This window comes from Catharus ustulatus, chromosome 7 (assembly GCF_009819885.2).
Source record: "Catharus ustulatus isolate bCatUst1 chromosome 7, bCatUst1.pri.v2, whole genome shotgun sequence".
Classification (NCBI taxonomy): domain Eukaryota; kingdom Metazoa; phylum Chordata; class Aves; order Passeriformes; family Turdidae; genus Catharus; species Catharus ustulatus.
Window position 1 is genome coordinate 25500563 of NC_046227.1, and position 22114 is coordinate 25522676.

At 39.1% G+C, this 22114-nt stretch overlaps 1 protein-coding gene across 1 annotated transcript in view; it reads right to left on the minus strand.

The window, feature by feature from the left end:
- CNTNAP5 (contactin associated protein family member 5) overlaps positions 1-22114 on the minus strand; it is a 276013-nt gene that overhangs the window by 104085 nt on the left and 149814 nt on the right. The window contains exon 11 of the mRNA XM_033065393.2: positions 7695-7801. Within this exon, the coding sequence (XP_032921284.1) occupies positions 7695-7801 (107 nt within the window). The remainder of the gene's footprint in view (positions 1-7694; positions 7802-22114) is intronic.

Below are 22114 nucleotides of genomic sequence, written 5' to 3' on the forward strand. Positions count from 1 at the left end.
GTGCAGCCTCTGCTAAGCACAGGCTTCCTGTTCCACTGTGGAGCTGCTCAGCACAGGAGCCTTTAGATGGTCTCAGTTCCCAAGTTCTTAGCTCTGTTTCCTCTGCCCTCTCATGTTCCTAACTTATGAAACCACTGCTCTCTTTCAGGCCACTTTTTTGTTTTCTCATCTCCAGTTCTACTTTGGCTAAAAAAGGAAAGGCCATTTTTTGCACAAAGCTTTGAACTTCTACAAATAACCCTCAAGGGGCACTCTTCAATGGGTGAATGAACCTACTATTCACCCAGTAAGATGCACCTCTTACCCCATGTTTAAAATCCTGCTTGCTGTTGGACTCCATGTAAAGGTTGCAGTGACACTGTTCAGTTTTGCTGCTGGGAAGACCAGGCAAGGTGAACCTCTCTCTGCTGCACCCAGCAGCACATTACTAATATAGATACCAGCAAGAATGTGAAGTTCCAAATGAACAGTTCCAAAATGTTTGGGGTTTTTTTGGTTTTTTTGTTCCTCAGAGGATTCTGTCCTTTTCAGATTTAATGGACACCAAAAAAACTTCCCTTGAAAAATAAAAGTAAACCTTAAAATTCCCAATATTTTGTTCCAACTATATTCCCAAATACTTTGGAAATTGATTTCATTGTATGAAATGTGAGCTAAGGATTCAGAATTTGAGCTGTACTAGTTATGATTACCAAAATGAATCCTAAAGTAGTCCTGCTTCAAGATTAGATTCTCATAATCTAATAAAAGCAGCTGATAATTTTCAATTGCTCAGAGGGAGAGAACATTTTAAGATGATATAATAAATAAAATATATTGAAGGGACCAAAAGAATTTTAATTCTTTATTTCATTGAGAGGTGCTGACACTGCCCACTTCCAGCTAAAATGCAGCAGCAGTGAGTTGCTTTTATCATCTCTGAAAAGTGTAAAGTTGTAAAAAAATATAGACAGAATACTTGTGGCAACATCATTTCAGACTCATTCAATCATTTTGTAATTCTTTGCACCTTAGACAAAAAAGTAATAATAATCTCTATAATGATAATTATTGCTATATTCAGAGGTGAGAACTTATGTACTGGTTAGACTGGAGAAGCCAATAAGAGCTGGGGATTCTGCCAGGATATTCAACCAGCCATAGACTGACCTTGGGAGAACAGATACACACAAATGCTGAGCAGGCCAAATTAAGCATTCTCAACAAAATGCTCACAGCTCTTGGAGGCAGATCAGAGATGACTATTTCAATCTCTGCTCATGTACCTCAGGCCTGACAAATTTGCTCTTACAGACTTGGAGTAATAAGCAATGAACAAAAGATTTTTCTAAATAAAAAATAAAGCAATATGCAATGGCAGGTTTCTTATTTCAACAACAGAGGGATTAGTACAGCAATGAACTCAGGGAATGATCATCATTCTCACCCTTAAAATACAATTGTCTTGTTAAATGCCAGAAAATGTACTCTCAAAACCTGGATTGTGACAGTTCTGCTCTTGACAGAATAATGCAGTCTCTGCTGTGACGTGTCTGGATGACAGGCAGCTTATTTTCTACTTTTTAAAATATGTACTTACTCATCTGATAAAGAATATGTTATTTCCATAGGTAGAATTAAAATGTCTTTTACCACAGGGTCACCTAAATGGATGTTCAGGAGAAATACTCCCATTTCACCTGGTTATTAGACAATCCCTACCATCCAAGCCAAGGCTCCCCCTGGGCAAGGGAGGAAAGGTCGTGTCAAGCCATCCTCCCCTGTCACTTCCCTGCTGTGGCTGGAAGGTGGCTGTGACAATCCCAGAGCCCAGCTGAGTGCTGGTGCAGGGTCACCTGCCAGCCCTGCTGCTGCAGGAAAGCAGCCAGGGAGACCCAGACCCCTGTAAGAGTAGTGTGGGAGGGACAGGAGTCATCAAAGAGGTGAAGGATGCTGTGCACAGCTCAATATTTTGGTCTTGCTGAAAAGTTCATGTGTCCCTCAGGGGATGGCCACACCTGAGGAAGTCTGGCTTCAAACAGGACTGAGTGAGTCCCCACATGCTCCTTTCTTCAGGAAAGTCCCAAAGATGAATGTTCAATGTGTTATTTATAAGGAAATCTCAGGCAAAGAGAAAAACTTTGTTTAAATGAACACCACTGAAGGGACAGCATTAATAACACAGTAACTTATTACAAAATAAACAATGAAGATTCATACTCCCAAAGCATGGTGTGAGCAAAAATATGCAGGAACACTAAGTACAGTACCAAAGGTTTGATATGAATATTAAATGTGTTTTCTTTAGTCAAAAAAATCCAATGTGTTTAAACATACATGGAAAAAACCTGTTCCAAGAACCCCAGAGAGGAGAATTTGCTACTCAAGGCATGCAAACTGCACTCCCAAACTCACCAGCAGGCATCTGTCAGACTGAAACTCTCAAAACCTCATTTGCCCAGCCAGCAAACTGTACACATCTCCCTACCTTGGAACACAGGAGAATTACCAACCTCCCAGCTGGCATTTTAAGATGCAGCTCCAGTACTGCTAACAATCTGGCTGAAGCTATATTAAGCTTTTCAGATAAAGAATGATATATGCAGTAAGCATATTAATATTAAAAAATACATGTTCAAAGCCTGAAGTTATGTCAAGTTTTTGCCATATCAACGACTATATGACATTTTCATTATTGGATGACTCTTTCCTCCAGCAATTACCTAGGCCAATAAGACATATGCCTGTATGTGTGAGATAGATCACACACCAAAGCAAATACCCAGAATTAAATTACATTCTGTTAATTATCACCTTGCAGAGCTTTGGGACATGTTGACAACCCAAGAATATGAGAAATAAAATCATTATTTTATATTTCTCAACATCTTTTATATCAATGTTCAGGACTCTTTGGAATTAAAAATTCATGCAAGACTAAAAACAACCTGAAAACTACAATAAATAAAAATAGTAGAAATACAAAAGGGAAACATGAGGTTTTCTAAGGGACCAGGATAACTCACAGAAAGATAAGATTACTAATCATTATCTTGCAATAAAGTTATAACATTCTGTATCTCAGGGCCATTTTACACTGGTCTACTGCTCTTAATATCAGATGATAATTACAAGAATTAATAATATGAGAGGAATGACTATGCAGCTTTTAAACTATGCACTTTCAATTAACACATATATTAATTTATATAGATATAGACATAGACATAGATATAGATATGGATAGATATAAATTAAGATCTGTAATTCACTTATCTAGGTTTCCCTTTATCTCTCTTCCCACCTATTATTTTGACCTACCTTCAGTTACCTACTCCATGTCTAAGCTAGGACAGCATCCCTCTACAGATGGCAGACTTCAGAGGTGGTCCATGACCTTACCATGGACACCCAATCTCACAATGAGATTAGTTAAGTTCTGAAAGCAGCTCACACTCCTTTTTACATATAGAGAGAGACCAGACCACTATCTTAACTTGGCTGTCACAGTAGCAGACAGCAAAAGATAGATTAGCTGAATCCCACCCAGGCCTTTTCCCCACGCTGTGTACCAACATCAGTGTTTGTATCTAAAGGAGGAAAAGAGAAAATGAACTTTATACTGTTATCTGGTTTGTTATCGTTCACACATGTGATTACATAGTGGATCCTCTCCTGTCTGGATTTTATCAGACTACTCCAATACCTGACAGATCAGCAGGCTGCTCACCCCACTGGAGAAATTGGGAAAGTATCTATTGCCAAAAGGCTTCAGCTGAGCTCATCTTCCAACCTATCTAAATGCAAGCTATGCGAAGCACATTTACAAGATAAAGCAAAAAGCAAAACCATACATTTTACAGATTGAAATACGATTTTATCCTCAAAGCACGGTCTCAGCTACAGATAAGCTCAAGTAGCAATAAGTTTCAAAAGAAAAAACCCACCCAATTTCAGTAGATGATATAGATCACATACCTTTTAATATATCTGCAAATAGGATCCTATTTCCAACAGAGGTGAAGAAACTAAGGCACAACAAAACTCTTACACAATCGAATGCAAATTGCCAACAGTTGGCTTTATATCCTATAGGGTTATTCCCTGACTCCCTGGTTTCCATGGGCAGGGAAATGGGCATCTGGAGACAGCCAGCACCAGCTCTACACTTACCATGAAATTGCACATCCACATGCACTTGTGAGAGCAAGGCAGAGAACGTGCTGTGGGGTTTCTCAGCTACACAGAGTACAGAGATGGAAACACAAGTGCTTGTCAGTGCTGTGACTAGCCAGGGAGAGGATGTGGATTGCACTGGAAGATGTAATGATGAGAGGTAAATCCAAAAGGCAAAAAAAACCCCAAGCCAAAACAAACCACAAAAAAGACTTGAAAGGCATCAACAACATTCCATGTGGCAGCTAGCAAATGAGGATTAACTGTTGCAAAAAAAAAAAAAAAGGTGCTAATGCATCAGGCAATAAGCAAGAAACTACCTGTTAGAAAACACCAAGACTAGTGAAATCCAGAAAACATACACAAGTTTTAGCAAGATTTTACTCGCATTTACAGTTCAGTTCAGAGAAGAGGAGAATGGAAGCAGGACCAGATGACACTTCAGTATACAGCTTGTTGCCACAATATAAGGCTTTAATGGGACAGGACCACACCCTTTTCAGTAGTGGACCCTCATCTGGACCAGGCAGATTGCCAAGCATCCTGTGACAGTTTAGAAGCTGTCAGGATCAGAAAGGGTTTGGAGAGAACAGGAGGGTACCTGTGTATGCAGGCAAGTAGCTGCCTTTAGTAAAATTACGTTAAGGCCATGTCTAGAGCCAGGTAGTTCTTTCCATGTATCTTAAAATGCATGCTTTTTGCTTCATCCACACATCTTGAATTCCAACTACCCATTTTCAGACATGCCAGACACAATTTTGTCCCACATATCTGACATGGTCTTGCAAACGCTGTCCCAGCTGTGTCTTCCATCAACTTACCGTTCTTTTCTGACACTGTCTAATTCCCTTATGTTGCATCAAATGCAAACTATTTATCTTTGCTTTTCATGGCACATTTCCAACCTCTTTACCTGTCATGGCTCTGACATTTGCCTTGTCAAAAATGTCAAACTCCTCTGGCCATAGCCTTAAATTTTCCAAACAAGCACATTATTGCTTTCTCCCATGTCACTCCATGTCTGCAAGCACTCAATTTCTTCCTCTTTTTAATCTCTACTTTGTGACTATTTTGCTATAAGAAAGCCTAGAAATAATTATGCACCTGGCAGATTGAAACTGCCGCCTGTGATGCTGATGAAGCCTTTCTGGCATTCCATCACCTGTGCCAGCATGTTTTTATACCCTCAGAAACTTAACTGCAAAGTCTTTGGAGAGGAGATAGTATGTATTGTTAGCTGTTCCTCACAGCAGGATCCAGTGTGGTCTGTGAAGATTTGGAACTAAAAATAAGACTGCTTATGTACCAACCATAAAATGTATTTCAACACTTCATATTTGATGACAGCAATTTCTCTCAAGGTCTCAGTTCTTAAAATGGTAAGATCTCCCAGTCTGAGTTGGTAAGGTATAAACCAATTAAATCTGGCTTGCTGATGCATGCCATGCAGTTCTTCCTAAAAGCATGACAAAGAATGGATCTTTTTATGATTTTCAACCAGTGGCATGTACCTCTTACCACACTAAAATGAGGCAAAACCTATGGTGATGTAACTCAGACAAAAAAGAAATCCAGGCAACACTGAAACAATTCACACTGTTTTGCTTGCAGCAGATTGTCAGCTAAATCTTTCCCTTGCTACTGCATGGATTTGGGTCTGAAGGGCAGTTTAATAACAGAAATAGCCTCTCCAAAGTGGTATAAGTTCAATTTCAGGCCTGTCAGCATCAGTGTTCTAGAAAAATAAAAATCTCTTGAGGTAATGTTTAAACCATACAAAATTAGACGTTTTGCTTTGATAGAACTACACTGAATTACATGATTGGAGAGTTTCCTACACATTGAGGATATTCTGGAGTTATGCTGAGATCAAATCTCTGCCTTTCATAGACCTGCTAAAAGGTACTCCTGCACATCAAACACTATCAGCTGAAAGTGATAACGTCTCTTGTTCTGCAAGTTTCTTATCAACAGTCTGTGTTTGCCCATCAGCTTTGAATTGGTTTCACTGCATACTTCAAGTAGATGAATGCATTTCTCCAGACCAATGTTGCTGTTTATCAGCACTGCTTGGCTCACAGGGTAGCTGGCTCCACAATCTAGCTGGAATCAAATTAGCTGTTGATAAATCAGTTGTAAATAAGTTGAGCAGGTGAATAGCTGTACATCACAGGTGTGCACAGCTTAACACAAGAGCTTCCTGAGAAAATTTTCAGAGTAGTTTCACATCAGTGAACCTTAAATAAGTGCAGCTATGTATTTGCCTTTGAAGTGCAGACACGAGTTGACAGAAGCAGGAGGCTTCACTAGCTCCATGGAAGAGTCTGTGGGGAAAACTAGTCATGAACCAGTTCTCTGTGGTAATGAGATGGTCTCCTTTGGACAGAAGCCACACTGAGCTGGCACAGACACTGAGCCTCAGGCCTCAAGCTAATGCAACAGCACAGATGTAGCCCAGAGTTGAATGTCCCTAATCATCTTTGACAGTCAATAATGACAGTTCTCTTCTGTCCCCAAGGAGCCTCTCCCTTCTCACCACCTGATTTGGCCACCTAGTTCTGTACCAGTATCAGCTGGTGTAAATACTCTGCCATGGCCTTATGAGCTTTGAAGAGCTGTGATGCCTTTTGGAACAACAAAAGCAATGGACAGAAAGTAAGCCCTCTTTTAGAACTATAAAGTCAGCCTTTTTCTTCCCTCTCTTCATCTGGCTTGGCATGATTTCCGCACAAAACCTTTGGTTTCCTTTGTGTTTACAATGTAGAGTTCAGGTGACAAATCTATGAACAGATCTCTCAACAGACTCTCTTGTCAGCTGCATACCCCACAAATGCTTTCACTGTTAACTAGCAAACCATTAAAGCCTCCAAAATGACAGTATGGTTGCCAATATTCTCAGCTTCAAACCACTAAGTACCTTTTCTTCTTTTTTGCTTTTTAGTTTAACAGAGAAAAAAAAAAATCCATCTCATCAATGTCATCCTATCTGCGGTCCAAGTGCTCATCAAGCATCCAGAGTGGTTACAGTTGTATTCCTGGAATTGTTATTCTTACTCACTTGTTTTTTTTTTTTTTTCCCTTTATTTCCTTTGTTAGAACTGGAAGTTTACCTTCATTTACCATTTTCTGGTTTTGTCAGCTGTATGAAGAAACTTTATCTTGGCTTTTTCTCTCTATTTCTTACCAGAATCACAGCATTTTGTGCCTCTACTGTTTGATGGGGTTTTTTAAAACACCTTACTATTCCTTTTGGTGTGGATTTCAGTAGCTGAATGTTTCTGTATTCTTGTTAATAGCAGCAACCCAAAAAACAGTTCCACAAAATTCCAAAAGCACAAACTTTCAGAAACTGGATTCTTGCAACATGGACTTTCATATGATCTAAAAACAAAGCCCAGGGTGGTAAAATTGACTTAAAGTATCAAACACAGATTAAAATCAGCCAGCTCAGCCCAGCTAAATTCTACTTAATGTCTAATGATCATTGTGATTATGATATGAACATAGCACAAATGAAAACTGCATGTGGGTTTACTTACAGTTGTGACAGGTGGCTCCCATGTAGCCTGTGTTGTTACAGTCACAGTAGAAGGTGGCCCAGGACTGGGAGCATTTTCCTCCATGTTCACAGTAGTTGGGTAAACATCTAAATTGAGACAGTTTTAAAAATGGAATTAATTATAAATATTTCTGCAAAAATAATGTGCTGGGAAAAAAAATCAGAAACAACAGAACTGTCTCAACTCCTCATTAAGGCAAGAATTTCATAGGGTTGAATTGTTGTATAATGAAATAATTATTTCTTTCTCTGATTCACGTCCAAGAACTGAAGGAAACAACATTTAAGCTATCCAGAAGATAGTTAAAGATCACTCTAAATAAAAACATTCCACTTGTTAGCAATTAAAATGTCACAAATTTTCTGACCACAGAGCAAGACAAGTAGAAGGTGAAAACGGTATTGAAATCTTGTTCCAAAGGAGAATCCCTTGTTCTCAGACTAAACAGGCACCACTCTTATCAAAATTAGGCTGAGTTACATTTGTGGTAACACTAACAGCATGCAAATCTTTGAAGTGAGAGGAAAAATATGCTTCAATTATGAGTTCTGTATTCTCTTATTTTCTTCATTTTAGCTGGTGTGCCTCTGAAGTATTATTGTGAAACAAATTATTAAAAGAAGAAAAAGGCACAACAGCATGCAGCTCAGGAAATGAACAGAAATAAAAGCTGTGGGAGATAAATTCAATCTCCAGGACAAGAAGTGAATGCTGATCTGAACTCCCCTGGTATAAACGCAGTCAGTGCAATGGAGTTACACCAGCTTAAATGGAAACAGATTGTTCTCTTATTTGCCTTTTTTCATTTTATTTTTTTCCCTCTTATTTATATTAATCTCTTTTACACAGTATGTGTGACTTTTGAAAAATAAGTAACTTGTTTATACTGCTGATTCGATTGTGAGGGGTGGGTGGAGAGAAAACAGGCAATCAATTTATACTTTACACTACAGAACCCCATCAGGATTTGCTTTGCTGTAATTTGAGTTTCAAAACTCTTTCAATGCCCAGATCTTTCCAGGGTGTTAGTGTGAAATCACTGGTGCTACCTTGATATTTTTCTAGCTGAAGACATGGTTTTATTGCAGTTCATCTCATCCTTGGGAAATTTTTTTGCTTCTAAGTACGTATATTGCCCTTAGCAGTGGCTTTGAATCTGTTTCTTCTAGATTACTTACAATTAACACCCATTCCATGCATGCAAGCAGAAAATCTGTATGTCACTAATAGCCATGTTCACCAGCCTTCTGAGCCTCACCAGCCAAGTTTTCATCAATTTGCTTGAGTCCAAGGCTGTTTGGAGCTTGAGAACCCAAAGGAACCTGTTTATGTGCCCAGAGGCCTTTCAGAACAACCTCTTGTCCTCAATATGCTCCGAGCTCATTCAAACAAACTTATATCTATTCATCTCTCTCAGTGAGTCTAAGGTTCATTCCAGAACACAGATTCACTTGATCACTGTTTATACCACTATATATAAAATTATAAATGTCATATAAAAATATTAACATGAAAGATTATTTTTATTAAGCTTGCTTAATTACTGCAGTAATTATTTATTATTCAAATACTAGAGAAATGAGGAATTCAAGAAGAAAGTATGTTATTTCTAACTATCTATAACATTTTTTAAAACATTTCTAAGATATATTGGTCTTATAAAAATGATTGTCATGTCTTCTATTAATCATTGAGGTCAAATACAAAATGAGGATGGAGTATGAGAATTACATTCCTAGTTTTCTAGCTCTCCAAGAGGCTATTTCCACTGCTGTGGGAGAATGTCTTATTTCTAAAACAAGAAAGAAACAAAGGGGAAGGCCAAAACCTCTGGATTTGCCCTACCCTTGATGAGGCAGGAAATCTGAGAAGGGATGAGATGTTTGCTTTTAATGGTGTGCTGGGCAATCATCTATCAGTCCAACAGCCTGCTGCTGCAGTGAGAGCCCAGCCAGCCCCTCTGCCATCACTCCTGGCAAGACTGAAATGAGATTTAAAGCTTTGGGTTCATGCTGAAGACAGCAGGGGCAGCCTTCTGGGATGGTGCAAACAGGACTGCACCCTGCTGTGCCCTGCAGGACCCTGCAGCCACCTGGACAGCAGCTCCATCCCAGAGGCAAAGCACAGGGCTCCAGCAGCTCCCTGGTGACTCAGGTGATTTCACCTGGGGGAGCACATTTACTCCTATTTGTACTTTGGTGGTGCCTGCCCTTGCTCTCAGCACACTGCCTTTAATTCCACTTGCTGTTCAGTGATAAACATTCCTTTATGTCACCTGAACAGCAGCAGTTCTATTCACATCACAGGGAGGCTGGTGAGAAGAAACATATGATGTTAATAGAGCTCTTTGGAGAGATAAAAGGAATAGTGCTGTGTTATTATCAAAACTTACATCATCAGTGTAATGGACAAATATGCATTTTGCCTGCTTTAAACTACCTTTTATTAATTAACCCAATGCAGTAGAACTAATTACTAACCATTTGTGGTTTGCCAAAGGCCTGCATTAGAGGCTTAGACACATTTATTCCCTTAAAACAGTTTCCTTTTAAAGAATTAACAAAGTTGAAGGTCACTTCTTATTTCTACTTTTCTTACGAATGCAAATACTTTTTCTTCTCCTAACAATGCACAAAATGCAAGTCAAACTAACCATGTCAGCTTTTAATGACATTCATAAATTCAGAATTAAATCTTTTTTTATTCCTTAGTCTATTTGCTTTAATTAGCACCAACTGCATTTATCTTGTTTTTGGTCAGATAACTAACCCTTCTAAGAGCTTATAAAATAAATTTCTTTGCAACTCTAATAATTACCATAATCCCATTCTAGCTGAGCAGTTGTGTCTTCATTAGAAGCAAAATTTTTCCTAATTGTGAGAGAACTCAAAATTAAGAAATAGCTATAATTAAAATTAATCAAGGCATGGATAAGTCACAGATTGTTCCATTTTTGAACTGTCCTAGATCCTCATGTTGAAGGATTTAAACAAATGTAATTTAAAATATAAATTAATATTTGCATTCCAAAAGAAAAAAAAAAAAAAACACTTTCAGCAAAAAAATGCAGTGGTATCACAGAACATTTCATGGACAAAAATTTGCATCAGGCAGCCCGTGACCTATTTGTAATTGAAATTAACAAACAGCTCAACACAATTTTTGCAAGTAACATAAATGAGATACTTGAAGATTCATGGATTTGCCTGAGAAAATTTGTGACAGACCAGAGACTCTGATCTTCCCTATTTATTCATATAATATGTATAATGGTAAAAAATTATTATTAAAAAAATAAAAAGTAAGAGAAGCAAATACATTTTTCCCTCATTCAGTCAAGCTGGAAAATGCACATCTTAACCTCCTAAGTGAGCAATATTCAGAGGCTGCACAAAAGCCTTCACTGTCCTTGGATGAAACATTTGCCTCCAAAACCATATGTGTGCTTCCTTTGAAAGCAAAGGACAAACTGCACAGACATTAGGGGGGAGAAATTTGGGCCTTTGATGGGAATGATGAAGAAATAACAATGGCAAAATTACTTGAGTGGGAAGGCTGAAGGAGCTCTCCACATTTGATGTTACACTTGACTGCAAATAAACCAGTGTACTTCCAATAAGCACCTCTGAGATTTTCTTATAGTCAGCACAATACATCCAGCACTACTCTCTATTCTTCCTCAGTAAAGAGGAAGGAAAGGGAACCATCACAGAGAGAAAAAAAAAGGAGCACACCTCCAAAATATCAAGATTGTCAATACACTTAATTTTTAGATGAGCACAAAGTCCCTAAAACTCAGTAATGCTGTCACAAAAAAATTTTGGAAGATTATCAATAAGACATTGTCTTAAATATTGTATCAAATTAATTTTGTTTCAGCATGTTTTCCTATTTACAGCCAGCAGCTATTTCATTTATAATTAAAAAAAATAATATTAAAAGAGATGACTTCATATAGTGGGCATATATGTTTGATGAAACTCATGGTGTTGCTGTAGCAGACTATATTTTGCTTTAGTAAAATCTTGTCTTTCCACTAAACTCAATAGATTGAGGCCAATTGCAACAGCATTGATTTCAGCCCCGTTGTGCTGAGCCGTAAATCTGGGAAATTCCTTGCCAAAGGTTATTTTTGATACAAGAAATGGCTTCAAGGGGAGACCAGACAATCATTTCGAAGAAAAATTTAGCAGTACTTCCAGATAGACAATGTATAACAACTTCAGAGGTTTACCAAGGGGAAAACTAATGAAGATCTGAGAGCATCAGAAAAAATACTGCAAAAGCACATCCCACTCTTATTTTCCCCTGGATGTCCTTTTGTGGTAAAATAGTGGGCTAGGTGTCCTTAACTAAAGAAAGAAAAAAGAGCTAGCAGAACCAGAGGAAGAGAGAAAAAGGGTTTAAAAGCAATATTACAGCAGGCTCCAAAAGAATTAACACTCTTCAGACCTCTGGTTTTCCTCAGCAGACATTTCCTCCTAATCACCACATATTACAAATTCTCTTTCCTCTTGCAACTTTAGAAAACTGATCAGCAACTTACTAAAAATCTTGTGGCATTCTTTATTTTTTAAGTCATCTATGTTTTCTTTCCTAAATTTATTATGTTATGAGAACTCATAGAGTACAAAATGAACAAGAATTATGCAAACAGGCAACTCCTCTTTTCCATTTTGGAATTCATCTAGTCTATCCTACTGAATTGATATTAAAAAAAATGAAATAAACCAAAACAATACACAAAAGCCCAATAGTTTACAGGAAAGGTAGGTTTTTCTTCTTTCCAAGATTTGCAAAACTTGATGAAAGGACTTTTAAAATATATTATTATTTCCACTGTTGGTCACCTTGGTTCTCAGGCCCTGCACTTGCATACCACTGTGAGACCAACATTTAATAATTTGAACACTGATGCCAACAGCCCATGTTGTAGCACAGAACTGTGGAGGAGGTTGTGCTAGGACTGGCACTAGTGAAGGAAAAGCCTGTTGTCTGTGCCTTAGATAAAAGGCATTATTTTAAGGTTTGATTGCTTTGTTGTTAGAACACCTACATTTTTAATATAGGTAAATGTGCTGACAGTTTGGCTTAGCATCAGCAGAAAGGATTTTATATAAATAAATTTGAGAAAGAAAAAAGGGAAACAAATAAACCATCCTGTACAGACAGCTGTTCCATTTAGAATTCATCATTTTACAAAGCACAAGCAGAAAAAGCCATCTGCAAAAATCAAACAAACAAAGATATGATATTATATTTTACTTTCATCCCCATATCTGGCCTTTAATTTACCGTGGCATTGCACATCCCATGGATTTTTACTCTAAAGGAGCAGCAATGGCAGTGAACTCTATTCACATACTCACTCCACAACCTCAATTCCACACTCATGCAGGATTTCAAAAGCTAATAAATTAGCCCCTTACCTACTTTCAAACTACATTCTTTCTCCACAGGGGTCTCAAATTCCTTCTCCCACCCTAGTGAGAAGTCCCTACACTCACAAGGACAAAGCCAACTTTCCCAATGTCAGCACCTTTCCACATGCAGAAGTCACTGCAGTTATAGGAAGGTTTTCATCCTGATCAAACCAATTTTTTACCCACCCTCGACAGGATTTACTGAATGATACTGATGAATCTGAAGCATTTGTCTTTATTTTGCTCTGAAACACAGCACTTATACAGACTAGTGAACACTTCATGGCCCTGGATTGTCATTTTCTGCAGCTGGTATTGCACGTATGAAACAAGGACAGGGAAAACACAGTGGAGGAGGGGAAAGCAGAACCAATTTATGGCATTATCCAAATAATCTGAGCATTCCTTTTCATTCTCATTAAAGAAACACAAAGCCTAGAAACCTGCCCCCTACTCAGAGATAGCATTTTCCACTGTGACTACTATTTTTTGGGGGAATTTGCTTTGTACAAATATTTTTTTGTATCTACTTTGTGCTCTATCACAGAGCAAGAGCATCTGACAGTGTGAAGACCAGATCCCAGTCCAAAAGCAGGAAAATGTGCTACATGGTTTTATTGCACTTCATTTTCAATCAGCCCTTAAGCTATTGGAGAGAAGCTCTGCCATTACCTGTATTATTCAGCTGCTTTAAACACTAGTATAAATATAAGGAGAGGAGGAGATGCTCCTCAGAATTACAGGGATTTTAATTCCAATACCCAGGCTCTGGATGCCTGTGAGTTTGCATTTTTTAAATCTTGCTCTGCTTTTCTGCATCCTATTCTTCCATCTTAAAACGTGTGTGGTATTGAGAGGATTCCAAGATCACACTTGAAAATTGCACTACAAGGGTGTAATTCCGGTAATTTAGTTCCATTAGTCAGCACGTCTAATTTTTTATATGGGTGCATACTTTAGGGAAGGACCCAAGAGACTGTTCAACTGTCTCAGAACATCATGTTGTCCTCTATTTCTAATACTATTTTATTCACTGTATAGTAATCATTGCAAGGCATTAAGTCATTAAGACACATTTTTCCCTTTTTCATTTTCCACCATGTAACATTGTTTGGATTTAAGATATCTTCCCCATTCCATTTCCACATCCATTTTCCATTCCCAAACCCCATTCCAGTGTTCTGCTTTGGGATTAGTATAGAGGAAGTAGAAAAAACTCAGAATTCCTCTAAGGGCAATATGGTGACAAAGAAAGACACATTTCCAAAAATATCCTAATTTTTTGCTGAACAAGCACAAAGCAAAATGTTTCACAAAATACCAAACACAAGAAAGGGAAACTTTTTGAAATCTTTTTCCCATTTTCATTAATTAATATATAAACTAGAAGACATGAAACTTCAGTAGCCCTGAGCTATTTGTCCACTGAATCCTAAAACAGGTAAAAGAGACAAAAGATAAAGAGAAAACTTTTACTTACAGGACTGAAGTCACCTTTTTAAGGTGAAACAAACTATCAGAACTACTTATTTGGACCATCAGATGCCTATAACTAGCCAGGCCAGTCTGTCCTGCAGCATGCAAAGGAAAAAGTCTAGATCTGGGTATTCCAGCATCTAAAGGTTTGCAGTCCAATTGCTTAGCTTTGGCTAAGGATGGAGACATAGCTGGGCAATTCTCAAACCAATCTTGGGATTTACACAAAATCAGAAACATTTTGAAAATGGAGATGACATCCCCTCATGTCTTCAGCTCATTCCAGCTTTGGTCACCATCCAAATTCAAGGAATGTGATGTAAAAACATCCCACTCATTGCTACAAAACCAAGAAGGCAGAACATAAGAGGATTTCCTGCAAAGAGAAAGTAATATGCACTATAAAATAATTGTGATTTCTGCAGAGAAGGCACTAAGTAATGAAGATAGAAAAACTACAGAGAATGAAAAGGATGGATGCCAAATTGGGGGTTGTTTTTTTTTTTAATTATTCTTCCTGCAATATTTATTTATGCTCTTCAGATATTTATGTGGGGTTAAATGAAATACTAAATGTTGGATATTTTAATGCCAGCCTGGAGCTCTAAAAAAAATTAAAATTCACTGGACATAATTAGCCAGAGTATTTTTTTACTTGCATGACCAAGCTGGGGGGTGAAAAGATGATATGAAGTTTGGCTTCTGCCGCAGGGCATACATTAAATCTAAGAGGAGAGTTAAGAAATACAAAAAACCACTATGCTTTTATCGGATTTATTCTAACACCCTTCACCTGCAATAGTAATTAATTTCCCAAAGGCCCATTTTGACAGTATAACACATGAAGCAATGTTAACTTCAGCACTAAAAGTGAAGGAAAAAAAGTAAAAAAAATATATTCTTTCTTACAAGTAAAAATTGATAATAAAATAGAATAGAATCCACAAAGGAAATAGGCATAAAGCAGGTTTTAAAAGGTCAGCTCTATTTAGCAAGGAATAAGAACACTTTAGGCTAATTTATTTAGAAAACACTATGAAGAATGTTCCCAGATAAAACATGGGTAGGGATAAAAGAACAGGGACTAAGGACACTATTTGTGTGCCACAACTGAAGCAGTTGAGGGAAGCCAACTCATGAATCAACTTCATATATTCCTCCTTAATGAAGTTAAAACTGTAAATGCCAATCTCATTGCAGTGATTACTATGGATACCACATGCCCCTTTCTCCATTTGGATTTGCTGGGAGAATTGGAACACGCAGGTAGTCTTGGTTTAATAAGGATGGTAACATCAGTGTGTGCCTGTGTCTGCTCACTGATGCTACAGAGATGGGACAATGCCAGGATTCAGAAGAAAATATCTGAAGTCAGGTTTGCATTGCTCATGGCACATCACTGGAATTCCCAGGATGTCCTGCAAGATGTGCCATCCATCCAGCTGCCAAGGTGAATTCCACACAAATGTGTTTTTTCCTCCCCTCTCCCCCAGGTCACTTAAGGGAACTGAAGTCCCTGGTGTTGTCCTTGAAAAGTACTGTCAGTATTTGCTACAGCAAGGGCAAGGTGCCAGCCAAGTAAAAATAGGACAACCCAGTCAGAGCTTCATCAGCACAAAATCAACATGAGCTGCAGCAATCAGATTAAAGTACCTCAGCAGCTGTAGACAGGGAGAGCAACACATGCATTATCTATGCAAACTTGTGAACCTGAGCCTAAAGAAAAGCAGGATCTGGCTACCCTAAAAGTTTCTTTATGGATGATGACAAGCTTAACGCATAAAAGGCTCTCCTAATCTGAAGACAACCAGTCTAATGTAGTCAAGTGCAAATCATGTATAGAATTTATGACAATAAAACCATGGGAGTACAACACCATGCTTCTCCATCTGCCTCAGCCCCACTTCTGTCCAGGGAAACTGCTACCAAAAAGTATATCACTTCAAGGTATTTCAGCTCTGGCAGGACCAACAGAATCATAAAATTTTGGACTCCTTAACAGAGTTTTCTCTGTCACCAGGCAACAAAAATACCTCATCCTTTGTGATGGGGCTGAGGACTTAAAATATGAATGGAACCAATATCATTATGGGTGTGTTCCAAGAGGATTTGCCTCAAGAGCCTGGTGAATGCAAACATTTGTCCAGCATCACCTTGAGGGGTAAAATAGACTATTTCCATATGAGGTGCCAATTCAAAGGAAAAAGTGACCACTTTTCTATTCACCACAGCTCTTCAGCACAAGTTACCCCAATGGCAATGCCTTCTAAGCACCTTTCCTTAGACTTTGGAGGAGCTGATAGGGGAAACCACAAGAGATCTCACCTGTTTGTGTACCAGATCTCACCTGTTTGTGTACACACAGAGTGCATGGAACTCCTGAAAATGGAATTTTCTTCTCTGAGACTAACACTGCAAAGCAGTCTGTCCCACTGCATGCAAGAAGTGCACGAGATTATTCAAGCCATGCCCTCAGGCTCCAGGCACCGCTGCAGCCCCTGCTGCTGTATTCCAAGGGGTCCATCTGTGCCTAGAGCAGCCAGCCTTGCTCAGCCCAAAGGGAGCATCTGGGCTGTGTGATGGAGGACTGGAAATCCACTGCGCTTCTGGACTGAGGTTTAATGATTTTCTGGCACGTTTTCCTAATAACCATGGTAACTCTTGAGCTGCAATATCTCTTGAGCCCACATTCCTACATCTATTCTCTGAACAGGATGCCAACCACAGCAAGCAACTAACTCAGCTTCAGGACTAGAGCTAGTATTTCTAGTCACAAAATCTGGCATTTGAGCCAATTGTTGAATGGGAAATCCCAGAGCTTCTCATCTCTGTGGCCAAATTCCCAGCATCTGCATATTTGTTTTCCTACCCATTTCATTTATTTTTAAATGAGAGGCTGACTGAATTTTCCCTAGGCTATGCCTTCCATTGTTGGCCCACACACAGACAGACCTACATGCCCACTATTTCCACTGACACAAAGGAAGAGAAAGCACAGTGCAGAACATATTAGTACTTAGCAAAATTCACACTAAGATTCCAATGTATTTTGAGATTAGCACAGCTATGATGCAATATATTTTGGTTTTGAATGACAAAGGTACAGAGAGCTGCATACAATGAAAACAATGTTTTAGAAACAGTGAGGGACTTGGACTTCCTAGTCCTAAGTTTATCACCTCCCTCCAGACCTGCTTCAGATCAACAGTGCCTCTCCTTCTATTTCCTTACTCTGAGGGTGCCACAGCAAAAATGCCAATGAAATAAATTCAAGAGTATCCCATTGAACACTTTGCCTGTGGCTTATGAATTCCTGTACATCTTACTGGCTTTTTCCTTTACATTTGACCTCTACAGCATGTAACAACATCCAGTTTGATGTTGTGTAAGATTTGAACTTGTGAGAAACTGCACATTCTTGTTTATTATTCACCTCCTCATCACACAACTCTGCCCAGCTCTCTCTTCTCTGGGCTGAAGAGTCCAAGCCTGTTTCATGTCTTCTTGTAGAGAAGAGTTTGTAGCACACCAAAGAAGAGAGTGTCAGTTTTAGAAACAGCCATGAGGGCTGAATGACAGACTTACAGACTGTGCAGTCAGCGCTGCACACAGCACCTCCTCTGAGTGCCCCAGACACGACACACTCCCTGCAAAAGGCTGGTCAGGCCAAGGAGGAGGTCAGTGAATACATCCAACTGGATTTACATTTCATCTTTTAGCAACTAAAATAAAGGGCTGTGAAGGGATCCATACAGAGCTGTTGTCTTGATTTACTAGGGAAAAGATGCTTCTGTATTTATCCAGTGCCTCAGTCCCTGCCTTCTCCAAACTTCTCACCCTTATTTACACCACATCTGACAGAGAGACAGGCACCTCCAAGAAGTCACAGGACCTCAAGAAAACCCAGAGACAAGTAGAAGGGAATCAAATTACTTTTCATCAAAGGAAAAAATACCATTAACCATAATGGAGTTTAACCACCATTATAGGCATCATGAAATTTGCAAATAAGATATCCCAAAAAACCTCAGAGCAATAAATTCTGCAATCACATAGCTTTCTTCTTGTAAAAATGTTGTAAAAATGAATAATGTGTTTTTCAGAAGCAAAAACAGCAAATCAGGACATATGAATAGGAAGTGCTGCTCCTTCTCTCCCATTTCATATATATCTATATCTATCTATATATGTCAGGTTATTAAAAAACCCAAACCCATAAATTTGGACTACACAGTCCCTACTCACAGCTGCAGCACTGCTTTAGATTGTCTAAGAGATACATCTACTAAAAGAGCTTTCTCACAGGCCTGAGACATTGTGAGTTGAATTCCTGAAAGATTCTTCCCATGTTTTTGATATGGGGTTTGGTGGGGTTTTTTGTTTTGTTTTGTTTTGTTTTTTTAATTTATTCATTGTTATTGTTGACATTTCAGAACCCCAAAAGCAAGAACAAGGCCCAGCTGTTCCAGCTGCAGGAATAGCTTGAGCTAATGCAGCAGAGCTGGAGGGAATTTGGAAGATCACTCAGTCCATGCTCACACCCCAAGGCAGGATCACCCACACCCATGTTCATTATTTCTCACAGACTCATCTAACTTTTCCTAAAGCCTCCCAGTGACAGAGGCTTGACAGTCTCCTCAGGCAATCTGCCACAGCAGCTCTCCTGTACATCCTGGGCAGAAAGGATGATTATTCCCTTCAGTGCTGCAGCATCCTTGGAGCACCTAAGATCATTATGCTGCTTCTGTCTGCAATCTCTTCTGGTTAAAGAATTTAGCCAATCTTTCTTTGCAAGGGATGTTTTCCAGTCCTGTTTTGTGGGTTTGTTTTGTGTTTTTTTTTTTTTTTTTTTTTTTTTTGGTTGGGGGGGGTGGTGGTTTGGCTTTTTTCCGTTTTGTTTTTGTTTTTGCTTTTTGTTTTGTTTAGAGGAAGCCTTTCAAGAAACTATTTGGGCTCTGTATATCTTTATGGAGAACAGAAATTTAGAAGCATGACTGCTAGTAAACATAAACATGAAGTGGCAAGCCTGGTTAGTTTTTATTAAACACTCATCCCCCTGCTATTCCTCACTTGGGACACATTCACCTATCTGTTTTATTCACTGGCTGATTTCTGTTACATAATTTGTCCAGCTGCCAGTAACCCCAAATTTCAAAATGAAGGCTGTAGATGCCAAGAGCCTAGTATTTTGGTATCAGTGATATGGCTCAGGGCTCCTGGCTAGATCAGGCTAATGGCTTCAAGCATGTTTCCTTTCTAAGCCAACAGGATAAAACACCACATGAAGAAAACAGCAAATCTCTGACTGCATCCCTAACCCAAGTCCAGGAGGCTGTTTGGCAGGGTCAAGTAGTCTTTGCAAGCACTGTAAAATACTGAAGAGGGAAATTAAGACATCATTAGGAAAAAGACATTCTCTTGTATGTTGTTGTTTTGGATTTTTTCTTTCTAAAGCTGAAGTACTTAGCAAAGTCCATCTTGTAACTTGCAGGTGGAGGACAGGGAGCCATACACTTACAGCCAGAGGCTTAGTGGGCATCAAGAGAATGGAGTGAATCCCTTCTGACTTACTGCATCTATAAGCAAACACATTTTTTATGCTGCTTGACACCTCCCCATCCTTTGACACTGACATCCTCCTCAGATTAAGGGCCAAAGACAAAAGGCATTATTCCATTGTAATTAGACTGCCTTAGTGGTCAGACTTTCTCCTGGAAGTTTTTAGGTTTAATATGTCATCCCTAGAAGATACTTTTGTTCCTGAAAAACACAGTGCAAAACACCTGTATGGTTCCTGTAGCCATGGACTATATCACACTGAACTGAAAAAAAATTCAAAGAGAATCTCATTTTTATTTGTTTTTTGTTGAGGCCCGTATCAGATGGCTTTTGGTCAGAGATGGTCAACACAGCACACATCCTGCTTCAAAAGACTGTTTAAAGATAGCTCCTTTTGTCCCCAACAAAATGTCTCTGAATTCAAGGACTTCATGGCACCTTCACTTCCAGGCATCTCTGCATTGTTACTTTCTGCTTTGTACCAGGCCATGCAGGGGAAATGCCAGCATGGTGCGTGAAACTGTGTTTTCTGACTTATTAATTCAGTGTAAAGCAAACAAGTCCTAATGCACACTCCTAACAGAGTATAAATCCTGAAAAGGCAACAAAAATGAAATCTCTTTCCTTTTAAAGAAGGAGCAGGCCTCCATGTCTTAGCACAATATTGTCTTAATTTTTCTCCACATCTCACTGGAAGGGGGATAGATGCCCTGCAGGCATGACTTCTAACATTTCATAACAGGAGCAGTGCAAGCACCACAGGTTGAAACATCCTTAGAAAAGACTGAGCACTATGCATTTGGTTAATCACAGCAAACATACATACTAGAACAAAAGAAAAAGAATTAGCTGGATTAGCAGAAGGCAGACAGTAGGATAATGCCAGAAATTCTACACATACATTGCTACTAGAAAATATTTTCCTTCTACAAATTCTATTTTCCTCTTCCGTAAGGCATTGGGAACATTTTACAGGAGCAGCTTTGTCTTGAAGCAGACAGAGAAGGGAATACTTTGCAAGGCTTGTGGAGCTGACACAAGACATGAGTAGGCTGGGATGTCTCACACAGGATGCGTCATCTAAGGAAAACATGCAGGTACCATACAAGAGGACTGCAGTTCAGACATTAACTTGATCTGCAGCAGCAGGGACTTCTGTGATGCTGGCACTGCACTGAGGGCTACAAAAAGCAGTGTCTTAATAGGAGATGGTGCTAATGAGCCTTCTTCCATCAGCTGGACAGCCCATACTGCTCAAGACCCTGCCATGTCCTAACACCCTACCTGCTGAACTCAGCTCTCACAAATACATCCTGAACTGCCTATTCAAACAGCACCAGAGTGGCTACAGGGTGGCCTTTTTCACAGGATCACTAAGGCTGCAAGAAGGCTCTGGATATTTCCAACAAAAGCTGCCTGCTCACAGAAGGTTCAGCAACAGGGTCATGTTCACTTGTTCTCCAAAAGCTCTGTCTCCCTAGCCACCAAATGGAAAGAAGGATAAACTCCCATTTATTTCCCAAGAATTAGTTACTGAAGAATGGAAATAAAAAATACAGGGGACAGGAGGCATTCATGGCAAATTCATTTAAGCACACATATTGTTCAAATACTAGAGATGAGACATTGAGACTCAGTCCTTCAGATGGCCCCATCTAAATCAATGGAACCCATTACTTGAGACAGAGAATCCCAGGGAATGTGGTGGGTGCATTATATGCTTGCACAACTGGATTCTCTCTCCAAGATGTACTGCTGGCATCAATAGTCATCCCAGTTTATCATCTTCCAAAATAAAGTCATTAATTCTCTTTTTAAGAGCAGGCACAAGTTGCAGTGAGCTGCCTAGCCACTGCTTTCAGAGTCCAAGTCTGAATGAGCTTGGCCTGCAAGCCAGTAACAAATAAACTGCTTCTAAATAGAGGGATATTCCTCAAAAGA